The sequence below is a fragment of the Trichogramma pretiosum genome, unplaced genomic scaffold (assembly GCF_000599845.2).
Source record: "Trichogramma pretiosum strain Unisexual culture from Peru unplaced genomic scaffold, Tpre_2.0 scaffold21, whole genome shotgun sequence".
Classification (NCBI taxonomy): Eukaryota; Metazoa; Arthropoda; class Insecta; order Hymenoptera; family Trichogrammatidae; genus Trichogramma; species Trichogramma pretiosum.
Genome location: NW_019640940.1, coordinates 1 through 18,834, shown reverse-complemented (window position 1 = coordinate 18,834; position 18,834 = coordinate 1). Strand labels below are relative to the sequence as shown.

The 18,834-nt window shown below is 40.1% G+C and overlaps 3 protein-coding genes and 1 pseudogene across 4 annotated transcripts; all 4 read right to left on the bottom strand.

The window, feature by feature from the left end:
* Nucleotides 1-269: 269 nt before the first annotated feature.
* LOC106653695 lies at nt 270-5,279 on the bottom strand. Its single transcript, XM_023457839.1, has 8 exons — nt 5,140-5,279; nt 1,519-1,678; nt 1,342-1,461; nt 1,172-1,289; nt 830-1,097; nt 643-774; nt 500-578; nt 270-410 (listed from the first exon to the last, which is right to left on the bottom strand). The coding sequence occupies exons 1-8, from the start codon at nt 5,277-5,279 to the stop codon at nt 270-272; spliced, it is 1,158 nt and encodes a 385-aa protein (XP_023313607.1).
* Nucleotides 2,007-8,845, bottom strand: LOC106653770 (UPF0472 protein C16orf72 homolog). Of its 2 annotated transcripts, none has more exons than XM_014373337.2 (5): nt 8,559-8,845; nt 6,173-6,262; nt 5,805-5,976; nt 5,593-5,729; nt 2,007-5,515 (listed from the first exon to the last, which is right to left on the bottom strand). In XM_014373337.2, the coding sequence occupies exons 1-5, from the start codon at nt 8,752-8,754 to the stop codon at nt 5,373-5,375; spliced, it is 738 nt and encodes a 245-aa protein (XP_014228823.1). In that variant the 5' UTR covers nt 8,755-8,845; the 3' UTR covers nt 2,007-5,372. The 2 variants fall into 2 exon arrangements, with proteins under 2 accessions (XP_014228823.1, XP_014228824.1); XM_014373338.2 differs by having other exon boundaries at nt 6,173-6,244.
* Nucleotides 8,846-13,852: 5,007 nt separating this feature from the next.
* Nucleotides 13,853-17,573, bottom strand: LOC106653743 (sorting nexin-8-like). The gene is made up of 4 exons (XM_023457907.1): nt 17,556-17,573; nt 15,401-16,234; nt 15,131-15,319; nt 13,853-15,058 (listed from the first exon to the last, which is right to left on the bottom strand). Exons 1-4 carry the CDS (start codon nt 17,571-17,573, stop codon nt 14,978-14,980), a joined length of 1,122 nt encoding a protein of 373 aa, XP_023313675.1. The 3' UTR covers nt 13,853-14,977.
* A 1,149-nt stretch (nt 17,574-18,722) lies between these two features.
* Nucleotides 18,723-18,834, bottom strand: LOC111693381 (annotated as a pseudogene; the record flags this gene model as incomplete).

Below are 18,834 nucleotides of genomic sequence, written 5' to 3'. Positions count from 1 at the left end.
TTACGCAAAAACTAATTAATAAATAACCATACTCACTGCTCCAAATGACTCTAAACAAAGATGACTTAATTTTCCTGACGTAATAAAGCATGGATAAAGTGTACGAGTACACGTCATCACTATCAACCGCTGCGATTTTACCGAAGTCGAAAACCAATAACTGCAATAACTGCAAATAAACTTTTTTATTCATCTGGGCAAAATCTTGGATCATAAATTTGATAAAAATAAATGGATTGATAAAATTTTAATTCATCAATTATTTTTTCTCACACGCTGAAGTGCACTCGAGAGCTACTATCAATAACTAATTGTCCGATCCAAAAATAATACCACAGATGTAGTACCATTCCGCTTCCAAAAAAACCAAAACGTAATCCATTTAAAAGCTCTTCATTGATGAACAATACCTTAATGTAAAAAAGATATTAGCTTCGTTGCAAAGTAGAAAGAAAATTATCATTTCAAAAAGAAAATCATTGATTACATAAAGACAAACGATAGACATATCCAAGAGCAGAGAAATTTGAGTGACCAGAACGGGAATGCTGTAAGTGTCCTCTAAAAATCCTACACATCTAAAACCAAATATTCATAAATGAGTTTGTGACTTACGGAACAACTAATCAAATAATCCTCAACTTGATGCACTCGTTGTATAATTTCACCGCATCGGCGATTTCCGCACTCGTCAAACCATAATCTTCGTCGAAATTTTGCTTAGAGAGCCGATCGACGTTCGAGCTAATCTTCCGTTTTCGCTCGAATCTATAACTAAAAATTCAATTGAATCAGGCTTGAAAACTAATAAAAACGAATATAATGGTACCAAACGACCGCGAATAAACCGCAAATCTGTTTGATCGTCGAGGTATAAATCGACTCGATGCCCGCGTAGAGAAGCCAAAAAATCATGGCGCTGACAATGAAATCGACGCAAATCTCGTAATGATAGTCCTCCTGTTTGAACCACACGAAATCGCCACGATACGGCAACAGTCGACCTCTGGTGCCATTATTCAGGGGGTAGACGGCGTCCAGAAGAGGAGGTGCGAAAGGAACTAAACTGTGCAGCAGCATGCCCGTGAGTACGTACACTATTGTGACGAAGGTTTTGAATGATCATTAAAAATTTTTCGAGTGCTCTGAACTTCGACTTGATTTTACTTACGAGCGTAGAACCTGACTAAAAAGTATGCCTCGTTCTCATATTTTTTCATTAATTTTAGCTCGTGGTGGTCCGTTAAATTTTTCCTCACCTCGTAAATACTCAACATAAGAGCTTTTACCTGTAAAATGATTTCTCGTAAAGCCTTGGCAATGAACCATTCAAATAATCACCTTCGACAAATTCAGAAGAGTCGAAACGTATTTCGATAAACTGATGATATGAAAAAGCACGTACACCGCCGTTTCCAAAATGATTATCGTGTCATCCGAGTGCTTCAAGACATTTACGATCTGCAACGAATCAACGAGATCGATTTCGATTGATTTTTAATTATCTCTCGTGCTTACTTGCGGGTAGACAATTTTTACAACGAGGAGAGTGAAAATCGTGAAGCCCGTGTAACGCTTGAGTTTGCTTTGGGTCGGCCATAGACCCAAACTTTTCAACGAAAACTTGCTGATTTTTTCGTATCGTCGTTCGATATCGTCCATAGCTTTATTTTTTTTTCTAGAGTAACGTAGTTTTTGTTTGTTCGACCTTTTACACTGATGACGCGATGAAAAACACTTCTTAAACGGTGTCATGTAGAAAATTACACGATATAACGGGTAGTTTACTTATAGCGAGCTATTGTGAATAATAAATTTATTATTACATGAATCAAATGAAATTAATCACAGATTAGTCAGTGTTCAAAAGTTGGTCAACTTCGATTCTGTACTTACCAAGTCGTTAAAAAGTTATAGATAAAAGTTCATCGAAGCGAAAATTTCATTTTGTGTTTGCAGATTTGTAACCCAATATAAAAATTATCGAATTAAAAGTCCAAAGAGGCTATTGTTTGGTTAATATTTTATTATTTTTACACCTAATTCACTCATCTTATAGCAAGAAAAACAGCTTAAAATAAAAATAACATAGTTCATTGTAAATTCTATCTATTGACTTCAACTTTTTTTTGACACTACGGTTGCGTGGAGATATAATTGTGAGAAAAGGAGGGTTGCATATAACACAATTTAAAAATATCACATTCGTAAAATCACCGCTTACATTAAGGATACAATTATTCGAAAATAATTTTCGTAATCCCTAAAATAGAATAATAAAAATAAAATTTTTTTTTTCACAGTCTGGTTAAAAGTAAATAAATCTCTCAACTCTAGAATAAGTTTGTTTTTTCCCTAATTTTTAAAAATTAATTAATTTTCTCGATGTTACACCTCCTTTAAACGCAATTAAGGCGAAAAAATTGCTATTTTACGGATCATTTGCTAATGAGAAAGTGAGAAAAAATGTTTTTTTCCATTCACCCTCGAACTCCTCGATGAATTTGCAAAGTAGTGTTTAAAAAAAAATGAATTATAACAGTACATCTCTCTGCAAAAAAGAGAAATTACTCGTTTCGGGAGCTAGCAAATGACTCTTAACAACTATTGTAGTACTACAAATATGAATGAGTGTACATCGTCGCCATTTCTGTCTAGATCAATGATTGTAAAAACCATTTGTATTCGTTATAAAATTTCTGTATCAAATGCTCTATCATTTCAGAAATTGAGTATTTTCTCAAGATATAACATATTTATTGCAGAAGCTTTAGTTGCTACTAAGATGTCACAAAAAGTCTTTACAATCGGAAAAACTGCGCCGAAGCTTGCGAAATTTAATTTTACTATACACATTAGTAACACTGGCATCAGATCTAAAAATGCACAAATTTAATCAGATGTTCATATCACTAGTTTTTAATATTTGTAAACGTAAATGTAAGCCTATTTTATACATATTTTATCAATGAAAAGATAGCTTGCCTACAAGTTCTACGTAAATGACAACGTTTCAATAACATCAAGGCTAATCCATCCCAATTACTTAGCATCACAATGCTAAAGTTTATTCAATAAAACCTACATGTAACAGCTCATTTGAATTTTTATGAACAATCAATTTTTCCCGGTCACCCTTACAATTTGCACGAGCGATCAGAATAAAAAAACGTTTGCAACTGTTTTCATGTCAAGTTAATCTTTTGATTTTTTTTTATATTTATAAATACAGTTGTGTATCATTGAAACATATCTCGTTTTCAAAAGATTAATAATGATGTTCCAGGGAATTTTGTTCGCCTAGGCTCCTTTCCTTCGATTTACAAGATTACCTACATTCGATAAATTTACAGAATAATTTCATATTACATATATTTTATATATAACCTACATACAATTATAGTATTCATATATAACTTACGTACACCTATTTTTTATCATGTACATAATTACAAGATTAAATTCTTCAAAAGAGATACAATGACTCTTTAATTTTAAGTTTTCGGCAAAAGTTAAATATTAATTATAAACACTTGCATTTCGTATTATAATGCAAAAATTATACATGCAGATTATTACCACTAATAGTTAGATGAAAACTGTCCTTGATTGAAATTTTCTAACGCAATAACATTCACTCTAACTGTTTTTTCAATTCCTACTAAGATTGCACATATGACGTGAGACAACGTGAAAAAAATGGGACAGCTAAATTTGTAATTATTAAAGCATTTTTGATTCTCTATTACAATCGATTATACTATTTCGTGGATCAAGAATTTATGTCAAAGTATCATTTCATTGTCTTAACAGACAATATTCCGAAATCTTTTAGTAGATGGCCTTCGTTCAAAAAAAGTTTCATAGACCGTCACGAAAAAATTTGATAATTTTGATTCTAAATAATGTAAAAGTCTAACAGGATCTTTACATTATAAAATTTATGCTTATTCAACTTAACAATAGACTGTTTCTTAAGTTTGTCAAATTTTCTCGCAAGGGCATGAAAAATTTATTAGAACCATATTCCTCTAACAACTTCTTTCCCTATGGGAGGTCATCACGTTTATGATTGGTAATAGAATATTGCAAAAATAATTTTTTAATCTGACATGTAAGAATATATTACATTATAATTTATAATATATAACGGCATATTTTATATTATAATATAATATATTACAATCAATTGTATTTCGTTATATTACAATTTACTATCGGAGTGTGTTCGTCCAGAGGAAAATCGCGCACAACAATCTGAGCGATCGTGATAATTCATAATTTCACTCGCGAATTTCCCCCAAAACAAATAAACTCATTTACTATAGTAACATGAAACAAAAATGAGCAAGGACAGTATTTTACCTATTGTTTATCGCTTTTTTTTTCTTCTTCTTTTTCTAGCTATAAAATTTAAACTGTAACGTAAAATCAACAGCTCGATATGAAGGAACGTTAATTTTGTTTGTTAAACCTTTTTTTCTTTCGTAGAGAATAATGATTATTTTTTCTACCCTTGTTCATTCGATTGCTCTATAACTTTTTTCTTTCTTTATAATATACGCTAAAAAGCGACGACACGCTTTTTCTGCACCATTTTTGAAAGGTTGATTCTTGTAATGTGGACGCATCACAGCTCTCGATTCGTTTACGAAAATATAATTTTTTTTTTTTTTTGACACAAACGCGGTTATAACGAATTATTTACTTTTATCGGCACTTTTTTTGTTACGTTGACCGTGATCGAGTCGATATAACTTTGCAATTTGCTTTCGGAAATTACTCCATCATCAATCTTATCAAAATATATTCGAGGCAATGTGAATGGAGTAAATTATGAATATAAATTGTATAAGTTCTTTGGTTATCGATGTGTTACACATGAATAGCGCGCCTCGAGGGGGGAAAAAAGACACACGCACGCACACAAGAGCGCGCGCGCGCGCGAGAGGAACGACATCGAATGTGTTCGGGGGTACGTGTGTGGGTTATACAGTGTATACGCGCGAGTTTCCATCTCTCGCGTATTATTACATATATAATATAAATAATGTATGTGCGCGATTATTCGAACGTATAAACGGTCATACAATAGAAAAAGATAATTTGTTTTTTGTTTCTCAGAGAGAAGATGCAAACGACCGAGCCAATTGATCGATCACCGGGAAAGAGAGGTAGAAGAGCGTCGACTGCTGCAACTGCTGGTGGTGGTGGTGGTGGTGATGATGATGATGGTGGTGGTTCGACACAGACTGCTGCTGATGATGACTGTTACTCATGCTCTGCTTGGTGCCGCCGCCACCTCCAACGCCAACGCTACCTTGTGGTGACGGGGCTCGCACGCCCAGCAGCTGAGCAGGCACGGCGCATTGTTACATGAATTTGTGGCGTTTGTGCGTGGGCGAGCCCATGTCCACGTCGTGGCTAGCCGGCCGTTTACAGTGCCGCGCGAGCTCGCTGTTGATGAAGGTCGACAGTTCGGTTGATCTTCCGCTGCGCCTCGACATGGGAGAGCCTGCGAACAATTCGAAATAATAAGTTCGTGGTCGAGCAGTTTAGGCGATATATGAAATTGTTGAAGTGTTGACATACCGGATATGGCTTCTCTGAATGTGTGGAGCTCTGATTCTGGATCGACCGATGGCGGCGGCGTGGAGGATATCACCATACTCTGAGCTGCGCCTTGAGACGGTGGAGATCCGCTCATCATGCGCGGTCTTGGCGAACTCCTGTCAAAATCACGATATTTTTGATTTTCGTTCGTTTTACAAATATAATCTTTTAAAAATTAAAATCAAACATACCTGTGTGGAAGCCTCGCCGTGGGCTGCGGCCTACCCGCAATAAATGCCAATAAATCTTCACGACGAATCATTCGTCGCTTTTTCCTCGCCCAGTTCATAATTTCTTTGCTGCGTTTTTGTCTGCCGGCTTCGAGTGCCAATTCGTTCATACGCCGCATCGCATTGGTGGACTCTGTCGAAAGTAATTGGAATATTTTAATAATGCGTCGATTGACAATTTTCTATTTAACTATTTTGTTGTAATTTTTTCTGTTAAAATTTTTTTGTTATAAAAAGAAATTTGATTCGTCAAGTACACGAAACGAATTTCTTTAGAAAATCGTTAAGAGATGCAACGAATTTTGAATTGAATTAAAAGTGAAACGTACCTTTGTACAACGACGTGACCGTCCCAGCCGCAGTTTGAAAGGGAGTCCAATACGAGGTTCCTTGTGTGCGATCTGTAAAACAAGTTTTTGCTGCAATCGCACCGTTCGTTCGTGCAATATAATTCGCTATTAATAAAACAATATCATGCATGTAAAAAAAAAAATTATAAAAAAATCAAGACGTTTTGAAGTTAATGATGATGATGATGACGATGATTATGATGATGAGATTAGCAAACGTATTCTCGAATCTATTAGATGTTCAAGGCCTAGAAACGTCAACGAGATACCGACATTTTGATGATGGATTTCCAAAATTCCTTCCTAATCTATAATGGGTATAATCGATTCCCGTCTGAATCTAATTACGTCTCGTTTAAAGCTCCAACTAAAAGCCTCGTTTCCTCATTAAGATTTTGATTACAATACAATCGTTCAGACACACGTACACGTGCGTGCACACAGACATTCCCTATCTTACATGCATACATATACACATGCGATGCCATCGGAAAGAGAAAATGGATGTCGAGCAAAATGGACTCGAGAGAGAGAGAGAGAGAAGGAACGAGAGGGAGAGAAAATGTGTACACGCACGTGTGTATACATGCGGAGAGTATACAAGCGAACCGACGTATTATGAACTGCACTTAAAACGTGCAATGTTCTCTGGAACACGCAGGCACACACATAAGCCAGCGCCTCACGAGCACAGAGTGAGAGAGAGAGAAACTGCATCGGCAAGTCGGAGAGTAAAAGAGAGAGAGAGAGTGCACACGAGCTCAGCGCCGAGATAAAGAAAGCAAACAACAATGCAACACTTCGAGGACGCGCGGGTAAACGATCGACCTGCAAGAACCCGCCAGGCAACCATCTCCTTCTCTCTCTCTCTCTTTCTCCTGCACTTTATACCTTTTGCGAAAAAAAGCGAGAGTTTGTATGTATTTTCGTCGCGAAAAAACGAAAACAACAAACGAAGAAATTGATCAACGCGCACACTCGAGCGTGAATAATTATTTGTGTTTTGGATTACGATCTTTTGCGATCATCCGCAAAAAAAAAAAAATAAAATAAATAAAAACGCTGCTGGCGGCAGGCACACACAATGCAATTCTCTCTTATCACTTTTTTATAATTTTTATTTATACATGCGCGTGAACACTACGTTGGATTTCCGGAAAATTTGAATGAAAATGAGAGCGAATGCGTTGAACTTTCGAGGAAACGCTCAGGGGATTTCGTCGAGTGCATTGGCATTGAAATTTGATACCAGTATATGGGGATGTATGGTAATTTGACAGATAGTAGAGATGGTCAACAGCGTATCTTGGGATGTAAACAAGATGTAGACGTTTCGATGTGTCCAATTGCAATTTCCATATTAATAAAAAGTAAAAACAATGAAACCGAAGTCAGAAACTTGATGACATTCCTGGATAATGAGTCACGCATTCTTCTAATGATCGTTTAATGCATTTGACAGTAGAGACAAATTTTTTTCTAAGAGTCACTCTTTATTCAAATTTTAAATTAAAAATTGACCGGAAATTTTCATTTTTACAGGCATTTTTCACTTCTGTGTTTTTCAATTATGCATAAATATTAATAAAGACAAAAATTAAGTTTTGAATAATGTAATGGACTCTGGCTGATAAGCATAAGCGAGGACAGCTCGTTGCACGTTAATTAGCAAGACAGATTTAACGCGACTACTTCCTCCTATGTGCCACATCCTAAACTCAATTATTATGACATAAATCACTCGGATGCGAATGCGAATGCGAGTAGAAGTGAAGGCTCGAGATTGGCAATTCCTAACCTCCAAGCATGATACATAATAAAAATATACATCGTGCACAGATGGGACGAGGCCATAAAATTTGCACACAAAAAAAAAAGTAAACCGTACGGGTCTGCGTTGAAAAGTTGACGAAACGACGGGACGAAAAATAAAAAATAAAAAATAAAATAATGAATATTATTCGCGGTTCGAAATTCAACGACAACAACAATTCGCAGACTTCGTGCAAACGTCACGTAAGGTTGAATGAAGCGTCGCGGCAATCAATCAGCTTAATCATCGGGACGTGCCAGCAGAACAATTTTTTTCTTTTTTTTTTTTTTTTGTTTTTGACACCGTGTCTAAAGCGGAGGAGAAAATACAAACGCGCGCATACAAACTCGCAGTCATCCAGACACATCCACGCATTTACATAAGATAGTTTCTAGAAGAAAAGGAAAAAAGAAAAGTAAGATAAAGATGAAAAAGTAACGACAGCAGCACGACGAAGTGGCAGACGCCAGCCGCGATGCGTGCTGTGCCGAGTGTATACATATGCGCACTAGGTGTATAGTGTATATAGAAGACGACGATGAGCTTTCTAACCTTTATACAGCTGTGATATGGCAGTGGCCGAGGTCTGAAAGGTCGTCCAGAGCTGGCCCGTGTAGAACTCGCGCTCGTTGTGCAGCTGGGTCTCGTAATCGGGCTCGCTCTCGATGCTCTGCACGCTCTGCTCTTCCCACTGCGAGTACCACATGTCGACGATCGCCTCCTCGTCGCTGCGTTCCTCGTTGTTCATGGCTTGTTTTCGGGCACGACGACGAGAAGCACGACGAGCTCGACTGCTGCTGCGATGCGTGTGTATTATAAACTACACACGAGATATTACGCTCGCGTGTGTGCGTGTATGCTTGCCGTCGTCGTCGACGTCGTCGTCGTATATTGACGGAACTATATATATAGCTATATATATATATATATATAGCGTATCGTAGAGGCTCTGGCTCTCCTGGCCCGTGGCCTGCACGCTCGTGCGAGCGAGACTGACTCGACACTCTTCCGTGCGCTTAGTCGAAATCAAATTAAATGAGCAGACCCAATGTTTTTGGGAATCATCTTTCCCCGCCCACTGTATACGATACCGGAATCTCGAATCGAACGCAAGATAGAGAGACGCGCGTCGTTGTCGTACACACGCACACGCGTCCGATTGATCGAGAGAGAGAAGAACTCGTGGGGGCCTGGCCTGCGACTGCACGAGAGGAGCGAGCGAGGTTAAGACGACTCGACTCGAGTTTGTGGCTCTCTCTCTCTGCTCCGCCTGCACAGGCACGGATGCAGCGAGCAGCAGTCAGCAGTCAGCAGCACACTCTGTCGCTCGCGTGCACGCGCTAGACGAGCACTGAACGCGGCAGCAGCAGCGGAGCAGACAGACAGACGGACGGACACACGGCTGTGCTGCTGCTGCTAGCTACTACTACTACGGGTGTGTTGTGTTTATTATAATGTCCGTGGCGCGTTGGGTGACGGTTCCTTTCGGTCATGCGAACCACAACACACGCGCGCACACATGCACTGCACTGCGATCACCGATGGATGAATCGTGTTGCAGCAGCGCTCGAGTTTCGCGCGACGCAATTGGCCTTTTTTTTTCTTCTTTTTCGATTGCGAAACTCGCACACACAAAAAAATATTCCACGATTAGCAGTACACAGAGAGAGAGAGGTTATAGTATCATAGGTGCGCGTGCACGAGCACCACTATAGCTGCTGCTGCGCGACGAGCACTGTGTTGATTCCGCAGCGTTGACAGCTGCGATGTTTTCTTGCTCCGCGCTGATGTTGTATGTTTACACACTGACACACGTGCATACGCACGCACACGCACTCACGCGCGGCGTCCAGCAGGAGGAGTAGGAGGAGAGGATCTCCCGCGGATCGATGAGCGAGCGAGAGATATTTTTCCGATATAAAATCGTATATATCAGCACTGCATACACGAGCGCGCGCGCACACACAATAACAAAGAGCAGCAGCAGAAGTAGCGGAGCAGGAAGGAAAAAAACACAAGCGCGGACGAGCACGCGACAACGAGCCTATCGGTTATAGACCATATAGTCGCGCTTCTCCCAATGGTTCAAAAGAAGATCTGCACGGTTAAAGAATCAGGAATTCAAAGTCACCGTCGCAGTTGCAGCAGCAGCAGCGACGACGATGATGCTGATGCTGATCGCTGTATTTTATAAGTAGCTGTAGCTGTTGCTGCGGCCATTTTACACACACGAGCACAACAACACGTTCTCCTCTTCTTCGTCTGCCGAGCTTCGCCGCGGCAGCAGCACAACGACGATACGCGTGTGCATTATAATCAATGCTGTATATGTATGTATGTAAGTATATTATATCACGAGGTACGGCGCAATATATACACGGAAGAGAGAACTAAGCCTTGCGTCCTGCTGCACAAAATGTTAATTCCTGCACGGGCATACACACACGGCACAGCTGCGCCCTTCGTATACACAACACGACGACGACGACGATTCACGATGTGTATATAGTCCCTCTTATTGTATACACACTCGTATGTACGCACCAACACCGACACACAGGATACAAATGTACACAGACACAGACAAAAGGGCAGCCTTGGGGACCGATGCGATGGTTCGTGGACCAAGGCACCTCTCGTCTCGTCTTGCGCTGCCCCGACACGGGCTCTACTACCTATATAGATGCTGTTGCTGCTGTAATGTACACAACAACACTGAGAGCGGAGAGCGGAGCGCACGTCGTAGAAGCACTTGTCTATATATATATCGACGCTATATTGGTACGTCTGTATATTGTTATTATGTTATATACGGTCCGCGCGATATGCGCACGCGGGGAAGACTTTAAGGCTTGTGGTGCGCGCGATCGACGATGCTATATACGGGGTAAAGTACACGATTTAATATATCAACACCACAACGCAGAGTCTGACACACACGTATACACACTTGGGGGCGTGCGTGTGTGAACGAGGAGGAGGAGGAGGAGGAGGAGGAGAAGGTAGAGCAGCAGCAGCAGCAGCTTTAAGCACACGCGAACGCGAGAAAGGATGTGTGTGCTCCGAACTGCGAAACTATATAGAGCTGCTTTACATTTAAATACTACCTATGTACGAACGCCCAGTAGTAGTGTGTAGGCAGCTGCTGCACCGATGATGTGCAATACAGAGAGAGAGAGAGAGGGTTAACTCGAGAGAGCTTCGTGAATTATCTATCTCCTTTGCGCTTTTCCTACGAATGCGTCCGCGATAAAATCCATTTTTGTCATTTAACGCGCGCGTAATCGATTCCGTTCCCGTCGATGATGATTATTTTATTTTTATTTATTTATTTATTTATTTGTCATTATTATTATTATTGCATGCCGACGTGCCTCGCTCGCTCGGCTGCAAAACAATGCCCGCGCACCATGTATATTCGACCACCCACGCTTCCTACTGTACGATATTATGCGCGATCACGCGATACATATATGTATCTATAACGTTTATTTACTTATACGTATGTATAAGGTATCGTTTACAAACACAGAGAGAGAGGGAGAGAGATGCGATTTTCGGCGCACGCAGCTGATTCTTCTTCCTCTTTTTCTATTGTGCCTATACACACGCGTTTACGTTTTATTAAATTGTTTTATTTAATAAATAATAATCGTGCACACTCTCTATGTAAGCTTCTTTACACCCATGCACCCCTCTTCTTACGATCTGATTTATGGTATACTATATATAATTTGTATGCGGTTCACGAGAGACGATGATTGACGCGCAGTTTTATAATAAACATGTATACTTGATATACGTATTATAAATGCGAGCGAGAGTGCGCGGATCGGAGCTCTGCTCGTATAAACACGCAGCACAGCCTGCAGCAACACGCGCGACAGTAACATCATATACACCTACTATACTACATATTGGCATTCTATATAAGCAGCATCATATGTAAAGTACGATACAGCAGCATATGACAATGTAAACGAAGCGACTGGTGGAGACCTCTGCGCAGCAGAAAGACGAAGACGGCACTCAAACACAGAGTATGCTTCGCAGTTCGTCCGCTGGCTTGGTCATTTAAACGCCGAGTTCGGCGCTGTCTGCTACTCAATAGCAATGATGTTACACGCGCTCTCGCTCGCATGTCATAGAACGTAAACAAAGAGACCTGCTGCTGCCAGTGCTGCTGGTGCTGCCTCGACGGTGCAGCGCGTGCGGAATGCATGTGTTTTGGGATGTATATGGGCTTTTCCATCACGACAGGCGTGTTACGAGTCGAAAGATGAAATTCAAAGGAAGTGTGTGATCTTAAAAAGTATAAAATATATTGAAAAATGGAAAGCTCCAAAACTTGAGATTTCGGGGTACATATATTTATCATAGATCTGGAAAGGCTCAAAATTGAATTTTAATTTTATGAATTTTAATTTTTTTCGAAAAAATGACTATGAAAAAATATGAGAACAAGGCTATTTTGATGTAAAATTTGATAAAGAACTCGAATTTAACATAAAAGTTCAAAAGTCAACCGGTTCGTTCCCTTTACATACACCGCAGTGTAAAACTTAATTTTCTTCAAGATTAAAATACAACTTATCATCAAATAGTTTCATCGATTGAACCAATAGAGATATTGTTTTAGCATGAAAATGATTAAAAATTCAAATTATTATGAAAAAGAGTAAAAACCCCCAATTTAATCATCTCTTGAATGCCGTCAAATGTCACCTTTTGACCCGTTGAAGAAGAAAACTGATTAAAAACTGTATTCTAATTATTGAAACACGTAAAAGTTACAATACAGTATTTTTTCTCATATAAATTTTACACAAAATTGTCCTTTTTCAAATATTTTATCACTGTCACCCCTCTCGATAACCAGAAAACATTTAGAAAATTAAAATTGCACTCCGAGCCTCTGTAAATCCATTCCACGCGAATCTAGGAGCACTCAAATTTCTACAATATTCATTTCCCAATGAACTCTTTAAAAATACATGTCGTTCTTAGGCTTGATACAGGGCAACCCATATATTTTATGTACAATATATATATTCTGCCATGCCGTCGTCGCGCAGCGTTGCAGCGCACCATATGCAGCACCATCTCGCGCGAGGACTTTTTATCTTCTCTCTTGCCTCTCTTTTTCTCTCTCTCTCTCTCTCTCTCATACACACCACGCGGCGATATATATATATGAGAGCAGATAGAATATGTGCGAGATCGTCGACGACGTTGCTTTTTAACGATGTGCTGCTGCCTCTCGTCGTCGTCGTCGTCGTCGTCGTCGTCGTGCACTTATGCTGCCGCGCGAGCACTTACACTCGCACACATGGGACACAGCCTATACCTAAAGAGAGAAGAGAGTGCAGGTATTTTTATGCAAAACTCGTTCGCGCGCGCGCGTGTCGTCGTCTTCGTAGTCGTCGTCGTCTACGTCCCAGGGGCTGCTGCCGTCGGGCTATACATGTCTCGTTGTTGTAGAATAAATAATGATGATAATAATGATGCTCGAGCTCCTATACCGCTTCACGCCGCATCGCTGGAATGTCGGCAGCGTAGGTGCGCACACACGCTCTCTGTCTCTCTCGCAACATCTACCTTCTTTTTTCATCGAATCGAGAGGAAGCCAGAACAACAACAACAACAAAAACGGGAGAAAATTACACACGCTTACGTAGGTGGATTGGATACAACGAAACAACCTTTTGACAACGGCAGCCGCAGTAACGCGAATCGAAAATAGAAATAACGATCGCGATGCATTATAAAGGCACGTGCGCAAAAGAAAGAGGAATGTCTATTATAAATCTCGTCTCGAGAGAATTTTCCAATCGCTTTATTTTTTTAGTAATATAAAAATTCCTTTTTATTGTCCTGACGAGAGAGATACAATCTCTTCGATACGCACGATATGCAGCTTACAGCTCATATAAACGTGGTACACTTATACAATCGAAGACAGTATCAAATATATATTATTTATAAACATATTTATAATACTTGAGCAAAATTCGTCATTATAAAATATACAATATATTCTTCGATGCTCGATGCGTATTATTTCGTTGAGTCTTAATGATATTATACGCTTATTTCTATCTGTGATGCTTTTTTGTATATAAAATAGGTATCTGCTTTTCTTCTACATTTTCTTTCTCTCTACGTAAAAGCTCGTATATCACACATTTTGCTTTGACGGTATTACAACGGATGTAACTACCACATTCGTTTATACGCACAATAATTATTACGCCTACGCAAACTCGCTCTAATGATAAAATCGTAACGGTTAATATATAAAACATAATCGATTGTTCTCGTGCTTGATATTTGCATAATAAATATATACTCTACACGATTAAGTACACTTCAACGCTTTCGAAAGCTCGACCCAGATTGTCAAATTTATAAAAAAAAAATAACATAAAAATTTTCAGATTGGCCGATATACATGATTATATTCCATAAAATCAACATTTATCTCACGCCTTCGATCGACAATATAAAGATGCAAAATAATGAAAGCAGAAGATGAGGTAATTATTCATACACGAGCTCGTCTTCGCCGCTCGCTCGTTATTATACAATAATAATGTACACGAATAATATTATAATGCAGGTGATCGGCCTCGCGGATACCGTTGTACAGTAAAAAAATAAACTTTAATCATTAATGCGATACATTTTGGTTGTCGCCTCGCAAAATATTATATAATCGACGTCCAGCGATACACACACGTACGATATCGGTACAAAAGAAGCTATATTTATCATTCGCACTGTCTTTTATCATATTTGTATTATATTATCATATTAAAATCTCAAAGAAGTAAAAAGTAATAAAAAATAAATTATATAGCTAAAACTTAACAAGTCAGACGGCGATGATCTTTATATTAACACGACGATATAATAAAAGTCATAGCGAAGCCAAGTATCGACGCTTGGCAGGTGGAAAAAAAAAACAAAGGCTACGACGTGCCGTTCGTTCTCGTTTTTTCCGGCAAACACTTCATGATGGTCGGCTCGATGGATTTCCACACCTCCGACAGCTGCAACAGTGCAAAAAAGTAATTATTGAAATTTGCCTTTACGTTGAAATTCTTTTGTAAATGTGTAGGTACCTCGGCGTGGCCGCGTATCTGCACGCTGACGAGGCTCTGCAGTACAGTGGCCAGAATCTCCAGATGGGCGTGTATGAGCTGCGTCTCCATGTGCAGGCAGTGCAGCGAGAAGAGATTCCTCAGCTCGACGCTGGCTATCACCGACTCCTGGGCGACCATCCGGTTCTCCAGCTGCTCTATCGTGTCGGCCTGTGCCGGCGGAATGAATTTTTTTTTTTCGTTATCGTAAATTTTTTACTCGACTCGGAGAGATTTTTTTTTGATTCTTACGTCGGTGCCGCGAATGACGCCCTGCATCTGTCGCTTCTTCAGCGTGAGCATGGTGGAGAGAGCGCGTCGATGATCCTCGCTGACGCCCTTCTCGTGCCTCTCGCAGAGGAGCCTGTGGGCCACGAGCAGGTCCAGCAGCAGATTGAGCCGCTCGCAGATGGTCGTCTCCTCGCGCACCGCCTGCTGCTCGGCCTTGCTCGACAGCAAACCGAACTCCTTGGAGATGATGTTGAAGCCCTTCTTCATCTCCTGCCAGATGGTGGAGCCGCCGGTGGCCCAGGATGTCGTGGTGTGCGCCTCGTTGGCCAGATTGGTCAGCTGGGTGGCGAGCTCGGCCATGTCCGAGGCGTAGTTGTGCGACCTCGTGGCCAGGCAGTCGGCGATGTGCTTGAGGCGGGAGATGCCCGTGTAGATGACGCGTATCTGGTCGCGCGCGTTGCCGAACTCGGTGAGAGTGTCGGGCGGCACGAGCTCCTTGGCGCGACTGGACAGATCCGAGGTGGCGAACTCGTCGGGCATACGGCGAAACGTGTCGCGTATCTTGTGCTGAGTCTCCTCGCCCGTGTACGTGAAGAAGAACTGGCAGATGGGGTCCTGGCCGACGACGGGATGCCGAGCGATCAGCGTGACGAAGCGCAGCAGCGAGCGTCGACGCTCCTCCAGAAATTGCGAGTCGGCGCCGACGATCTTCTTGGGCGGTGGTTTCGGGATGAGCCTGTAGGGGAATCGCGCCACCAGCAGCTCGTGCAGCGCCAGGAAATCGTTGAAACGCCTGTAGACGATCGAGTTATATCTCTGCGGTAACAGAAACGTTTTTGGTAGAGTATCGGTTCGAGATCGATTGAGTTTTCATATATTCTTATTTTTTATTTGTTTGTTTGTTTGTTTGTTTGTTTTTTTACAAACTTCTGCAGGTGCACATTAGATATTAGTTAAATAATAATAAACGTATGAAATTTAATAAAAGCGCGGCAAAAAAGTCCAACTTCATTGAAAAAATAATATACGTGAATTTTCTTAAAGTTTCAAACAGTTATTTTTGACTCATTAAGTTCCAAGAGGACTTGGTTCTGTCACTGTATTTTTCGTGATAAAAAGGTAAAAAAATATACAAGTAGCCAGATGAAATGTAAAATTTAATGTCCTTTCAGAATCTCATCTGAGATTTTCGAAAAAATGATTAGGTCAAAAGTTATAGTTGACTTTTTCCCAAAAAACGTGTTTTTGAAAAATTGTATGATTTTTTTTTATTTTTCGATTTTCTAGAAAAAAATTTTATAGAACAGAAAGTGTTTAAAATTGACCAAAAAATTCACACGTGTTTTTACTTATAGTTGGAAAAATGAAGAAAATAAGTATGATGTTGATCTACGAATGAACATTTTCTACCCGATAAAACCAAACAGTTCATTCGTGACTCTTCTTACGTAGAGTTATTTGGAATGTTTCCCCCTCCGTCATAAAGAATCATATCACTGATAGTACTCGTAAAAACGGTTATGATTTGATGCTGATTGATCTCAATATTTTTGTATGGATAATTATTATATCGATCTTTAATCGAAAGAAATGCCGGGCGGAATTTTGGTCTGAAACCTCGTTGTTAGGATGTCCTGTCATAGCTAATGAGCTACAACAAATTTCTCAAAACAAAACCCAAAATAAAATATTCGAAGTTCTGAAGATAAAAATTCGAAAAAAAAGGTTGGAGAGTAAGAAAAATTCTTGAAATGTTTTGAGCCCATTTTTTGCAATTCGAATTTTTTATACAGCTTTGTCGGTAGACAAGATGATGGTGAAATTTCATGGAAGAACTATTTTCCTTCAGTTTTGGTATAAAAATGTAGGGTCTTTGTAAACCTGAAAGGTATCTTTTTGATTGCGACATTTATTACGGCAAAGGTTCAAATATCTATTCAACCGTGAACAAAATAAAACTATCGGGGAAATAATAAATTATAAAGAATCGAATTCTAGTCTAGATTAAATTGAATTTGTATTCATTATCAACTTTATAACAAGCAAAATAATGTTGTGAGCATATTCGTCATGATTTGGTCTGAACCGGATTAGTAACACCTATTATTTCGCCTCATGATTCATAATGCATTTCCCCGTCGGGGTTTGAACCCACGATCGTGGCCACAACATTTACCTCGAACCACTGAACCATCTTAGCTATCGAGGCTATTACTATAGCAGTCTTTATGCTAGTTTATGAAGATGAACGATGGGGACGGGGCTAAGACTAGATCATGCGTACACTATATGCCCATGCACTACCATTTTGGATCTATCATAAAGATCCAGAAGAAGAAGATTGAACACATGTGAGAGAATTACATATTTACGTCGCTTCCAACGCCGCCAAAACTGCAATATACTGAAACTGGCCCGAATAGGTCTATCATACAGCCGTGTCAATGCACCGCTTCTTTCAAGAACGCTTTCGCAATCCGCTCCATGAAACATCAGTTGCTCGGATGGCGAAAATATTTTTCACGGACTTGTCTATGCCAAGTGACGGGCAATATAATTTTGTCTGATGAGTGGGTACATCGCCAACGATTAGAACGTCGTAGACAGAAACATCGATTCCGTAGACGTATTCGATAGACATAACTTTATGAATAACAAACGATTCGGGCGTAACTCGCCCATCGCGTTGGCAAGTGAGGTGGTGAGTGCGATCCTCTATACTACTAAAATGGCTGGATCACTGATCCTCAGAATGGTGGGTCCAACGGTCCACTAGTTGGAGCTGCAGCAGCGAGCAGCAGACATGGTCTTGGCGTTTACAACAAAGTTTATGCCCTGGAGTAGCTTATACCTGGATAAAGAATTTTGGGCGAGGGTGTACGCGTCCATTGCTGAATTGGCACAAGCAAACCCGACGCATGGTCACTTGAGTGACGTTATCGTGTGGCAAATTTAAAATCAAATTTTTATATGAAGCAATTGAAAAATTGTTTGACTGTAAAAGAAATACCGAATAATTTTAAATTTACATTTGAATTATACGAATAATACCATCAGATTGTTTGCTATCTGGGTGAAAGGGACGATACCAACGTCTATTTTTATGATGGATATGCATATTATCAAGACGGTTACAGAAATCCAAGAATTTACCGTTGCTAAAAAAGTGGGCCATTAATTAGATGCCGAGAAAAGAGTAAGTGTGTCAATAGTGATTTTAACGTCGATGTCACAAAATCTGTTCCACGTCATGGTCACGAAGATCTCAATTTCATGGCCAAACTATCGTTTATAGGAGAATTGTTTGTTAAACCCTATTGTTGTTTTTTTTATTATATACAATACCACTCAGACAGCTACCCATCCATCCCTTCGGGTATGAAACCCGAAGGTGAACGATCATCGTCAGCAGGCCGAGTCTCCGCAATGGGAGACTCGAGGCCGCCAGCCTCACG